This window comes from Pinus tabuliformis, chromosome 3_1 (assembly GCF_031772625.1).
Source record: "Pinus tabuliformis cultivar Carrire ecotype Pingquan chromosome 3_1, CPIR1, whole genome shotgun sequence".
Classification (NCBI taxonomy): Eukaryota; Viridiplantae; Streptophyta; class Pinopsida; order Pinales; family Pinaceae; genus Pinus; species Pinus tabuliformis.
The window spans coordinates 482487815-482501615 of record NC_142301.1 but is presented as its reverse complement, the minus strand read 5'-3'; the positions used below and the strand labels follow the sequence as shown (position 1 = coordinate 482501615).

The 13801-nt window shown below is 34.8% G+C and overlaps 1 protein-coding gene and 1 pseudogene across 1 annotated transcript; both read left to right on the top strand.

Annotated features, from left to right (window-relative positions):
• Positions 1–2939: 2939 nt before the first annotated feature.
• Positions 2940–3828, top strand: LOC149187895 (pathogenesis-related 5 protein Cup a 3 pseudogene; annotated as a pseudogene).
• Positions 3829–5707: 1879 nt separating this feature from the next.
• LOC149187894 (putative LRR receptor-like serine/threonine-protein kinase At5g48740) lies at positions 5708–7462 on the top strand. Its single transcript, XM_089409817.1, has 7 exons — positions 5708–5765; positions 5857–6065; positions 6167–6293; positions 6398–6466; positions 6618–6807; positions 6898–7030; positions 7106–7462. Exons 1-7 carry the CDS (start codon positions 5708–5710, stop codon positions 7460–7462), a joined length of 1143 nt encoding a protein of 380 aa, XP_089265943.1.
• The last annotated feature ends 6339 nt before the right edge of the window (positions 7463–13801 follow it).

Genomic DNA, 13801 nt, shown 5'->3' with positions numbered 1-13801 from the left:
AACTCTGCTAGCGTATCTATTGCTTATATGTGGACAAGCGAGTTTATTATCCTTTTTCCTTTCCTTCTTGTAACGTGAATCTACAACATATAGCAGATTTTTTAAAGTATTTATGGTTGCTAACTAGAATTTAGCCTTGTTTTAAGATTAAAAGATTCAATTGCATATACAATTCTTGTTAGATATAGGATGACGGTCATTACTTTACTCCCAAATTTTAAGGAACTAACTTGGTTATCATTTATAATGATTTTGAATGATCATTTTAACTCTGTTTTCTAGGACAAAGTTTTTAGGGCTTTTTTTGTTTGATTTTATGAGAACTTGCTTTGATAAACACTCCCAAAGGTAGGGAGTTGTGGTGTATAACATGAGATATTTTCACTTAGAGGTAAGGAGTTGTGGTGCATAACATGAGTTGTATTTGGCTTATGTGCTTGATGATAGGGGCATCTATTTTTCCAAAATCATCTAAGACTTTCTCCTAGCTTCATCTCTTGTTTGAAATATGCTAGTTTGGTTGATTTTATATTATTAATGCAAAAAATTGTGTGGAATTCGCAAACTCTTCTATGGCTCTGATTGTGAAAGTTAGGGGTTCATTGTGTCTTAAAAAAACATCAACACCAGAGAACCATCACATTCAATCAAGGATCCATACCTACATTCACCAACCATCCATTTCTAAATTACCAAGCTAGCCAATTCCCTAGAAGGGTATAAAACAAAACTAAAGTTGCAAGTACAATGTTGAAATTGCTAAGAATTCCCTTAATTGAAATATTGCAACTCAAATCAATAGGATAGATAAAGGGGAGTTCACTTTACTTTTAACACCATGTTATTCCTCTCACTCAAATTGTAACATATCACGCATGTCTCCATCTATGCTCTCTATCCATATGTTATTGCCTTATGGCGTTCTTTTGCAACATCTGGTGCAATTGCTAGTTTAAATTTATTAAAAGTTCGAGTGATTTCGTCAAGCCTCGGGTTCAACCAGCAAGCGAGAATAGGCCCGACCATTTTGCTAAATAAAATTTTCTTATATATAAATGAATGTTATAAATAATAATGAGAAACTTATTATAATTCGAATAATATCAACATTGAGAAACTTATTAGAATTGGAATAATCTCAAATTCCTAGGAAATTGGTGGGTGGGGAAAAGTCAATGCACACTAACAAACTCTGTAATACACTACAACCCTTGATAAACATCAAAAAGGAACATATGCTGAGCATATCCCCTTGAGAATTAATCTAAACTCTCAATTAAAAAAAAGTCAACAAACCTCTTTCCATCTAATATATATATATATATATATATATATATATATGCATATGCTAATGCTATTACAACCCTTGATAAACATTAAAAAGAAACATATGCTGAGCATATTCTCTTAAGAATTAATCTAAACTCTCAATTTAAAAAGCAAAAAGTCAACAAACCTCTTTCCATCTATAAAAAATATTTAATTTTTCATGATAAAAATTTATGTTTTACTTCTTGAAAATGTCATTAACTCTCAATTTCTATTTTATGTGTAGCAATACCGTTCATTGTGCGTCTTATTGTTCGCTTGAAGAAATTGACGGCTAAAAAGCATCGCAATAAAGAAGAGCAAGTAACTTGAGCTTTAGATATATTTTAAGATGTCATATTGAAATGGATATTTAAAATTTAAAATTAATATTATAATTAAATAAAGTAAAACTATATTGAAAATTAAAATTTCAACTTAAAAGCGGCCTGGAGTATGCCGTAAAACTGTTTCTGCTTGGCTAAGAGCTCGTTTTCCTCGGACGTAAGGAAACAGGTTAACGGCCCAAGACCCAGAGGCATCTGGCAGGAGTGAAAGCCTGCTCCCTTACGGACCACCAACGGGTTATTACAGGTGGCGTGGTTTTCCTTGATAACCGTGATGAGTCAAATCAACATTCGCGGATAGCAGCCAGAGATGGTTGTCCTCACTGTTGGTTTGACACCTGAGTTTGATAGGTTTTGCCACCTTCAAAAAAAAAATTTCAACTTAAAAAACTTTAAAGTTTCGTACATTAAAAACAACCCGTTAAAAAATAATTAGGAAAACAACTTATTATAAAAAACCAATCAATATCCACCGTATCAAGTGACATTAAAATTAAAAAACATTATTAAAAGAAACATTAAAAATACTATGGAAAGAGTTGTATTTAATTTTTTATAATCAAAAACTTATTTTTACACCAATCAAACAAGCAATCTATTATAGAGAAGACCAACGGTTGTCTAATCGCATTATATATTAAACAAATGATTCTGCATCATAATTCATGTTCACCGTCAGACAGCATTGAATACGAATAATATACATTTTGTTGACCTTCTAAAAAATACAAAAATTTATTATAATTAATAATATCATAATTCATGTTCACTCTCAGACAGCATTGAATACTGAAAATATACATTTTGTTGACCTCATAAAAAAAAGTACTCAAAATTTTGCCAGGCAATTTTTTTGAAGTTATATGTTTGGGAGGTTTGTTTTGTATTTTTTTGGTTTAATATTTTTAAAATTTAGTGAAATTTTATTGGAATCATACATTTAAATTATAAACTTTTTCGAATCTGTCAGTCACTGATTTAAATTAAATTTATATTATAAAAAACCAGTTTTAAACGAACATCAAAATAATAATCATAATATAATATAATATAATATTAAATAAAAATAAAACTCTCACCAAATTTCAAAACTTATTCCAATCTTCAAATTTCTGAGAGTCAAGGTCTACAATGGGATACCGGGCAAGATACGTCATCCATCTTGATTGGTTCTTGCGGGTACTCAAACTAGAAAATTTCAGGACTGGTCGCTGCTCTGGACGTTTTATAAACGTTCTCATTATTTGGCTTTTGCGGAGGAAAGGTTGAATCACAGCGGTTACAATGGCAGGAGAAAAGGGACTTTCGCTAGCGTTCATGGCAGCGTTATGCATTTCCTTTATACAAGGTAATACCTGTAATAATTGAATACGTATGTTTGTTCCTTCAAGAATCCATCTTTTTAACTATATTTGTACTGATGCTTGCAGACGCAGGAGGTGCAACCTTCGTGATCCAGAACGAGTGCGCGTTCCCAGTTTGGGCAGCCAGTTCCACCGGTGGAGGGAAACGGCTGGACACTGGCCAGTCCTGGACGCCTCAAGCCCCGCTCGGCGGCTGGACATCGGTCACGTTTTGGGGGCGGACGGGGTGTTCCTTCAACACCAGCGGCTTAGGCAACTGCATTACTGGGGACTGCGGGGGTCTACTAAACTGTACGGAAGGTCTATTGGGAACGTACCCAATTACTCTAGCCGAATACACTTCTAACTCCTATGACATCTCTCTCGTTGATGGATTCAACCTCCCAATTTCGATCATACCCTCCAACTCTACCTGCAGCGCAACATCCTGCACAAGCAATATAACCGCTATCTGTCCCGCTAAATTAAGTGCTTCCGGTGGATGCAAGAGTGCCTGTGATGCTCTCGGTTTACAGGAATATTGCTGCACATCAGGGTATTCGAGCACCCTAAATTGTACTGCCACTAATTATTCGTTACATTTCAAGCAATTTTGCCCGCAGGCCAAGACCTACGCGGCCGACAACAACGACGTCACGTTCAAATGCGCGGCAGACACTCACTATAAAGTCCTCTTCTGCAATGCGGCTCCTTCTCCGACCCCTTCTGCCATTTCTGCAACACATCGTCGATCTGCCACTTCTTCCCCTTCACCGACCCCTTCTGCCATTTCTGCAACACATCGTCGATCAGGTATTGAATCTGGCTAACAACAATCAATTTCAAATGGCTTTTTTTTTAATGTTTCTTCGGCTTTAGGATGGACACTCCATCTCCAGCAGCAACTCACTCTTTTCCTAGGAACAAAAGTACAGTATCTAGCGTTAAAAGCCCTGTTTTGATAGTTCGATACTAGTTTTTGGGAAAACTCCACACCTTTCGTACTCTCAAAACTGCTGCCACCAGAAATTTGTTGGCCAAAGCCACACTATCAGGAAGCTTGTCTCAGCCTTTGTTTATGATTATAAAAACATCTACACTTCCAACGCAGCTAAACTTATATTACAGTGAGGGGCGCCGTAATTGACCCCAATTTATATTAATCGTGAATTTTCAGAATACTTTGAAATACAATGAAACATAAATAATCCACAATCTAGTTAGAAATATCTATAGAGAAAAATACATTTTCTGTGCAGTTATCACTATGCTAAAGTTATATAGCTTTATGTTAGATTAAATAAGATTTTGAATGCATGTTTACTGAGGAGACAGCTCATTGCTACATCAGATAGGAGCGTTATCTGAGTGGTAACAGACAAACAATCGACCTCACCCACTCACCCATGTCTGTCTGTTAGATAGGGAATGTGCAATATACATAAGTTTCGTTTCCTCAATAGAATCTGGGACTGGAAGATCAACTCTGCACGCAGCAAGAGAGGAAGATGAAGGAATGAGGATTATGCCTTGTTTGGAAAACGTTGCCTTGGAGAAGCTATTAATTCCTCAATTCGGTTATATACGCCTTCACCTGGCCGCGATCTAGTATCCATGATGTCTTCCCGGCTGGAACTACTTGGCGGCGGCAACCGATTGATCTGCCTGCTCATGACGATATATATAGGCACTAGACCAAGAAATCGCGTGATGAGTTTTTTTTTAATTTAAATATACTTTTGAATAATGGCTTTTTCTAATTATTTCAAGTTTCAAGCTTTTAGTAAAATTTGGTATTTGGAAATTTTTGTGTAGATTTTATATATCAAATTTGTAATTTTAATAAAATTTTATTGGAATTTAAGTATATTTGACTAGAAAATATGATAAAAAAACCTCCAATAAGATGGAACAGTTAGACTAACAATGTTAAGTATTAAAATGCTGATTTCTCTCAAGATTTTGATATTAATGGATGACGTTATAGTTTAACTGGTTTATTTGCAGTTTTTCCCTCGATATATTTTAGGGATAAATTTGTAGAGATTTATTAGAATTACAGAGATTTGTTGGGATCATAGGGATTTGTTGGAATCACAAGTTGAATTCGGCCTAATCTAAATATTTCAGAGATTTTTCAAATAGTTAAATCCATTTATAAATTCAAAAACATATTTTAAATAACAAAAAACTATGATAATAATTAAACAACCCATTTATTTACTTATTGGATGCTACAATTTCAATATACACCTTATGGTCATTGTGATGTTCTCAAATATTATTAATATGCTCTCTATATATATCGTTAGAAAGTGTAATTACTCCTGCATCTAAAATTAGAGAGTTAGTTGAGTCAAGTACAGTGATTGATAGAGTTAAGTGTAGTCCATATTTAGAGTGTAAGTTCACTGAGTGAAGTGTGTGTGCATGTTGAGTTATTTTGGGTGAGTAGTTAGTAGAAAAAAATTTAAATACCACTCACCCAATTGATTATAATAATGAAGTTTCTGTGTGATCAATAGAAAAACTGCAACTCATATATTTTGTCTGTATTTGTGTTTAAACTCCTCTGCCTTTCCAACATATATTTGTCTCTTTAGTAAATTCAATCCATATCTCTTTTACAAAATTTATATGCTATCAGGAGCGAGGAACCTTGTGCTCGGAATAATGATAAGCGGACCTTTACTAATAGCAGCAGCGTTGATGGTGTGTATTGCTGTTCGTTGGAAGAAGTTAAGGACTAAAAATCATCGCAGTGAAGGTCAGCAACTGAAATTCAGATATATTTTATTTCCGCTATGAAAATGGGTAATATTATGCTTTGACACCTTGTAAATTTACAAGGATTGCAGACTACTTGACAATTATGGTGCCAACCTCGACAAAGTCCCGTGCGTTTACATTAGCAGAGATAATGGAATGCACACAAAACTTCAATCAAAAGATTGGGCAAGGCGGTTTTGGATCAGTTTTCTTTGGTAAATTGCGAGAAGGAAAGAATATCGCTGTAAAAGTCCTCTCATCCTTCTCGATAGAAGGAGTTCACCAATTCCAGAATGAGGTAATTCCAAGGATTTTAAACCCTAGAGCAGGTGGGATTATATTCACTGAACTATATACATGGATGCAAAAATTCATTCAAGCTGATTCACTGATAAACAGGTCGATCTTCTTTCTAAAATCCATCACAAGAACTTGGTGTCATTACTCGGATTCTGTAATGAATCGAAAGAGGTTATGCTTATCTACGAGCATATGTCTGAAGGGTCCTTAAGGGACCACCTTTACGGTAACTATGTTGTTGAGTATATTGTTTGATCTAGTCGGTGCATATTAATATTAGTTCCAAAAACAAGTAAAAACAATTGTATTTGATCCTAAATTGCTTTGCAGGACATAGCGCAGAGATTTCCCCACTGAATTGGGTAACAAGGCTCAAAATAGCTTTAGATGCAGCTCAGGGTAAGTCTTTAGGTACACAGTAGATTTATGTGATCGAAAGGTAGGCTTATTTCATATATCTGATTACCATTAAATAAGTAGATCTTGGTTTTCAACAAATCACGCTTAAATATAATATTCATGTGATCCACCTGCGCTTTTATGTTGAAAGGACTGGAATACCTGCACATGGGTTGCACTCCAAAGATAATTCACAGGGATGTTAAGTCTGCCAATATCCTTTTAGACGCCAATATGAATGGAAAACTGGCTGATTTTGGCCTCTCAAGGATCTCAGTAGATGGAGAGGCTTCTTATGCTAATACTGCCGTAAAAGGGACCATAGGATACCTCGATCCAGAGTATATATTCATATGCCCTGCACTTTCTCTGCATTAATTATTGAAAGCAGGAGAAATTTTATTTTATTTTCTGTTCGGGATGTTCTGCAGGTATTTCCGCACTCAAATGTTGACTGCAAAGAGTGATGTATATAGCTTTGGAGTGGTATTGTTGGAAATTATATGTGGCAGACCACCCATAAATGTAAATCTGGGCGAAGAGGAGATTAACCTCATTCAATGGGTAAGTAATTTGATTATGATAAATCATTTAATCGAACAGACATAATTTACGTTAAACAAAATTGGACATGTGTAGGTGACACCGTATGTGAAGATGGATGAAAACGCTGGCGACAACATAGAGGTAATCATAGACAAGGGATTGGACGGAAATTACGACATCTTATCAGTAGTTAAGGTTGCGAGACTAGCACTTAGATGTGTGGAGGGTACACCATCCTGTAGGCCAAGCGTATGTGAAGTAGTTACTCAGATGAAAGAAGCCATCGCATGTGAAAATAAGAATAATGGTCCGCCACCTCTCATTTCAGATGGCATCGGTATTGAATATAGAGATTTGGCAGCGAGCAATGTCCATGGACGGGCGGAATCGAGAGCGAGAGAGATGGAGTGGGCTGACAACAGCTCCAACATACCTCAAGTAGGAAGATGACTGGAAACTTCCAACATATCCATAAACCAAGTCACGCTGATATTGTTTTCTATTCTGTATTAATAAAGCACAGGCTATGGATAGTCACTTTAATTCCTTGAAATACTATATAAACTTTAATTCCTTGGACTATACATAGCCACTTTAATTCCTTGGAATACTATATGAATTTTAATTTTGGACTATACATAGTCACTTTGATTCTTTGGAATAGTATTTAAACTTTATTTCAGCAAGTAGATGTTGTTTTTGGACTATATACATAGTCACTTTGATTCTTTGGAATAGTATATAAACTCTATTTCAGCAAGTAGATGTTGTTTTTGGACTATACATAGTCACTTTGATTCTTTGGAATTGTATATAAACTTTATTTCAGCAAGTAGATGTTGTTAATGAATATGATTGATATAATAAATTATATAAAATATCATATTCATAACCACTTTAAAGTTTATTGAAATAAAAAATGTCTGGTTAGATTTGCTAGACCTTTACTAGAACTTTAAGTGATGGTCATAACCGTGAAAGGTTATTTTAATGTAATAATGCCCTCCATGGGACCCAAACAAGGTAGAGTATAAAGGAATATGCTCCTAGATATTTGTTCGTTGGGATGATTATGAAATTGCAGAGCTGGCAATAATATAGAAAAGATAGATACTCACTCATTACTAGTTTTTAATAACTAAAGATTGATTATTGTTTATATATATTATATGTTGTTCCTACAATATATATTATATATCGTTATAAAGTATATGAAATAGAGTAATTATGAATTTCTTTTTCATTTCACACATGTTTTTAATTCAATATTGTACCGACAATGATGTATATGTTTTATATTTTATTTTATGATGTATATGTTTTATATTTTATTTTATTTTGTGTGCATGATGTATTATGTTTTATATTTTATTTTATTTTGTGTGTTGTAGTGATTATTATTGGGTAATTTTAAAGTGAAATATGAGTTTTAAAGTAAATAAATAAAAATTATATAAGTAAAATTAATTTTAAGAGAATTAATAAGATTTACGTTGATAATGTTAGTTTTAAGGATAAATATTTTTAAAGAGAATAAAATAACACTATTATTTTAATCATATTTTTGTTGTACTTTTTTTAATTTATTCAAATGTTACTCGTTAGATGCAAAATTAAATTATATATCTAATAGGTACTTATTTTATATATTTTTTTTGTATACTTATATTGAGAAAAAAATGGAAGTACATGAAAAAATGGGTTTCTTAAACTTTTTTCATGTATTTGCAACTTTTCTTGATGTGGGTCTGCTCAAAAGTATGTAAAGTAGGTACTCATTATATGTGGAATTTAATTTTAATTCCAAGAATTTCTTACGCTTAACATTTGAGTAAGCTATAAGGTGATACACTTAAAAAAATAATCTTATTTCTTTTCCTATAAAAAAAACTATAACTCTAATTTATTATTTTAACTATTATTTTATTATTTTCCTTAGGAAGCTCATATTAGATCTCAAAATTCCTCTAATAAGTTTATTTCATTTTTATTCATGCTTTCATGCCTATAGTTTATTAAGTGTGATATATTTAAGTTGTCTTATAATATGCATCATCACGATTGAATCAAAAAACATAAATTTGAGGTGCAAGGTTGGGAACTATTAAACCATGGCCTATAATGCTTTCAAATGAGTCAAGACGGTGAACCACCAACAAGTGAAGGACTTTCAAGAAGCGATGAAGAGGCTCCAGACTACCAAATTAGGCATTTGGAGCAACAAAAAAATGATGTTAGTGAAAGGATGACAATGTCATAACATCATGTATAGATAATTTATATATAGTATTATTGTAAATTAATTTATACCTAGGATCAGGTGATAAGGGAGGCATTGGGAGGTGAAAGTGGCATATTTGTTGTCACCTTAAGCCTTAATTAACAACAACATGCCCTCCACCCACAATGATGATTGCAACATGGATGAGGTTTGGTGTACCACCAAGAGTTATGTTAATAAACATCATTTACAATTTGTCTCTTTTCATGTGCAATGATGGGTTTGTTGGGCTAGCATATGGTTACAAGAAGCTTCCCAAAGCTCTCCCGCTTGGATTCATGGTGGTATTAATTCCCTTGTTGTTTGGTTCTGCATTTTTATCCACTCATGCTAGGTTACTTGCAATTTCCAAGCTTCTCTACAACCATTTTGGAAGTATGTATTTTAATCTTTGAGAGGATATTTTGGTGCCATCATGCTTTTCTAGTGGGTGGTGTTGGGACAAGGACTAGGCCCTCCCATCATGTGTTCTTTCATACAACTCTAATTTCATCTTCGAGACTTAAATCTTCTTCCTCTGAGTTACATGTTTGATTTAGAGGGTGTAGGGAGAAAATGATATTAAACCTAGTGCCCTAAATCACTTTCCATCAATGGTTGGTTATAGATGGTTGAAGTTTATGAGGTTTTTTCATCTACGTTTCCTCTTGTATTTTCAATTTCATACTAATTCTAGTTCTTTCATCCTTGGATCCTGAAGTCTTTTCCTCTAATTTTATGGTCTAAGTTAGAGGGTTTCATCGTAGGTATTATGTGTCCAAGGGGATATGTCCAGTTTCAAATAGTGGTTAGCTATAGTCAGTAGAGCTATTTAGCATCTTCCAATCTAAGATTCCTCCCTCATTCATAGTCTTGGTTAGTGTTTCCCTTAACAAAATGCATCTAGAAAAAAATCATGACTCATTAGCAAGCTAGATATCATTGGGGTGCTAGTGGGTGAAATTATTTTGCAGGTTCGAACGAAAAACCTCATGCATATTTCCCATTCCAAGTCTTTTTCACAAACTCTAACTGCAATTCAACATGATTTACATGAAGCAGAGGAAATCTTCATGGAGCTTGAATGTCACTCTAACTCGGAAGTTATTACAATAATAGCTAATTGGCTGCATGATACAGACCCTATGAGGAGGCGTCTAGATTAATAAATGTATTGCTATGAACCTTGTGCCCTAAAAATGATAATAAAATAATAATAATAGTCCTCTTTGAGGGGGACATCTCCTTTTATAATGGATACAATTTACAAGAAAAAATTTGATGACCCTAAGACTATGTCTGGTTAGCATATATACAACAGACAAACGGTATATATATATAAACAGTTCATAATAATTTACAAGAAAATATTTGATGACACTAAGACTATGTCTGGTTAGCATATATACAACAGACAAACGATATATATATATATATATATATATATATATATATATATATATATATATATATATATATATATATATATATATATATATATATCTATATATCTATATATATATATATATATATATATATATATATATATATATATAAACAGTTCATAATAATGTATTAAATATTTTCTGTCGGATCCGTGTGCTTGTAGGACAAAAAACACGACTCCCCAAACTCACCGTCAAGTGGCATTCAAGGCTTTTAATTCACCTCACTAGCAGCCACAGTCCCTGCACCTGAATCTCCTCCTCACTAGCAGCCTCAGTCCCTGCACCCTTTATCTCCTCTAATTCTGGCTCTTCGACGCTGCCCCGCTTCCTCCCAATGATGAATCATGATAGGGACAGAGGTTGACGTCCTGACAAAGGCTGGTGCCATGGATGTCCCCCCACCACCTTTGACGAAGCCACTCTTACAACTATTTTTTATTATGGCATCTTAGAGTCAATCAAGAAAGAGGTTTTTTCCATGGAGGAGGCAAAGATTCACAGAGGTCATTCGACGCTCTAAGGCCTACAGAACCTCCTCACCTTCTAGCTCAAGGAGAGAGTCGAGGAGAAGTTGAAAGCCTCTGGCTGGATAACTAAGATCTCTTCCCACCAAAGTCATTCATTCTCCTTACTCAAACGCTTCACTAGAGACCTCTATATCATATTTTTTCCTAACATCACATCCCCCTCTTGACCTGCTCCCTCTCCCTTGTACTTCCCTCTTGTCATCTCCTCGTCCCCACCTATCATTAGCCCTCCTGTGGCCCCTCCTCAGCCCTTCCATGCTCTCGTCCCTCCAATGGCAGATGTCGCTCCCCCTCTCCTCCACACTCTATTCCTTATAGTTATTACATCCTGGAGGAGCTCACCATGGACTCCGGCAATGTGCATGCCCATGGTAGCGGTTAGGTCCAATGTAGCTCTAGCATCGCGACTATGCAGTTCTAATGCAAAAAATTCTAGCACTCCAGTTTCAAGATGATACTTGGGTTGGTATTCTCTTTCTAGGTTGGATAAATGGAAATCTTCCAACAGTGTTCATTTTGGTTTGGCCGAGGAATACGCGAAGAAAAGCCTCGAGGCTCGATGATGTCTTTTATCAGTACCTTACCAATTTTTGTCAATTAGTGCAAATCATAGAATGCTAGATCTTATGCATGCTCTTTTTTATCATTGTGAGTTTGAATGTAAGACTTTTGAGCTCTAATTTCTCCTTCTTGGGGAAGAGACTTTTAATTTTTATCTCTGGTTTCCTCACATGGAGACAAGAGAATGCTCTCAAAGATGTAAATTTTGTAAATTTTTACTGGTTAATATAATGTAAATACATTTGCTTAAAAAGAAATGTATTAAACATTTTATAAATTTAAATATACATCAAAAATAAAAATACACAATGTCATAATATATTGTTATATATCCCAGCCTATATTGTTTTTTTAAATGAACCATCAAAATACATATTATTATCTTGTATTTTCCCAATATTTTTAAAACCCTTTAACCTTTTGAAACCTTTTGACAAATTTTAATGAAACCCACAAAAAACTTTGTGAATAGATACATGAGTGTCGTCTTAGTCCACCAATGTCATTGTAAGGGAAATACTCAAACACGAATATTTAAGAAAAGAGACCCCTTATTGCATATCATTTTCACATAAGTGGGGCTAGAGATGCTTGAACATAAAACTTATTTAATTTTGTTTGTAATAATTACGTTGATAGGCATTTTCTCTACGGTATTTGGGTGGGAAAGCACTATTCAATCAATCAATCAGAGAGCTTCATTTTCGTCGCTCGAGCTAATTACATATTAACACGTGGATCCAATGACATTCTAACATGTAAAAGGAGTTCCATGCAAGTTTTGCATAGTTTTCCACTGATTTTGGGCAAGTTTTGCGGAGTTTGAATTTTCACTAAGGACATGGATTCAACAGGGCAGTCTTAGTAATCCATTGTCATCCTGCTCTGGCCAGCCATTGACAAAAATATGGGGTTGATCCTGTTGAAATTTCTATGTCTAACATGTCAGAAATTCTTTCTACATTATCTGGTTTATTTTACCTACTTGTTTATTTCTTGACAAGTTATCTAACCATATATATAATGAAAATAAACAAAAATGCAGTCTCAACCATATACAATACATCAACTGAAATAACGTACAAACACACATGGGACACCGTTATTTTTGGACAATCCTCCTCGGAAAAACCCAACTTGGGAAAACTAGTGCAACGGTTCTGAGGGTTTTATTATTAAGCATATTCCTTGAGTACAACTAGGGTGCCAAACTGGCTCACCCAACAAATATATCTATTTGGCAGTAATACCTCTCTTCGGAAGAAGATATTCAACAATTCTACTCCACGAAAAATCCTTTCGATGGCTTCTCTGAGGCTCTGCGTCATCCCTCCTGGCCTCTGCATCACTCTGGAACCCCCTGCGTCAACGCTATGCTTCTCTATGCTGGCTCTCTAACCGTCTGCGTCACCCACGTAGACCATGCTAGCCTATGCACAGTCTCTCTGGCCCTCTGTGTGGCTCCTACTTCTCAATCTCTCCACTAGCCCTCCGGCACTATCTATGCCTCTCTTCTATGCACTTACTACCCCTCGTTGCAGCTCAGATCACTTGCTTGAATTTTCTCCACAAACCTCTCTCCCAAAAATTGAATTGACTAATCAATCTTGGTGTGTCTCCAACTGACCCTCAATCCTCCTGTTATGCTTTTACTGTTGAGTCTTCGAAAGCTAAGATTAAGTCTCTAATCAATGACTAAGATTAGATTTAGCTTGATCCATCTCATTTAGAATATTATCACCTAGTTTTATATTAATACCCATTAATATTTTAATTTTCCTAAGTTTAGACTTAGGGACTCCATTAAAAATATTAATTATTTTAATATCTCTCTAACCAAGTCAAATTTCCCAAAACCATTTATGGTTCTTGGATATCTCATGTTCTTTAGCCTCTCCACCAAATTTCATGGCTAGAGAACATCCGATGCTAGCCCAAATCAACAATACCTCTTAGTGAGGAATGTGCTCTAGTAATGCTCCACCATTAAACA

Excerpts from the sequence above, each read along its gene's own strand:
- LOC149187894 (XM_089409817.1), top strand. The coding sequence starts at position 5,708 with ATGGTGTGTATTGCTGTTCGTTGGAAGAAGTTAAGGACTAAAAATCAT. Across the intron at positions 6,808-6,897 it reads ATAGGATACCTCGATCCAGA|GTATTTCCGCACTCAAATGT; the intron begins GTATATATTCAT and ends GATGTTCTGCAG. Across the intron at positions 7,031-7,105 it reads AGATTAACCTCATTCAATGG|GTGACACCGTATGTGAAGAT; the intron begins GTAAGTAATTTG and ends GGACATGTGTAG.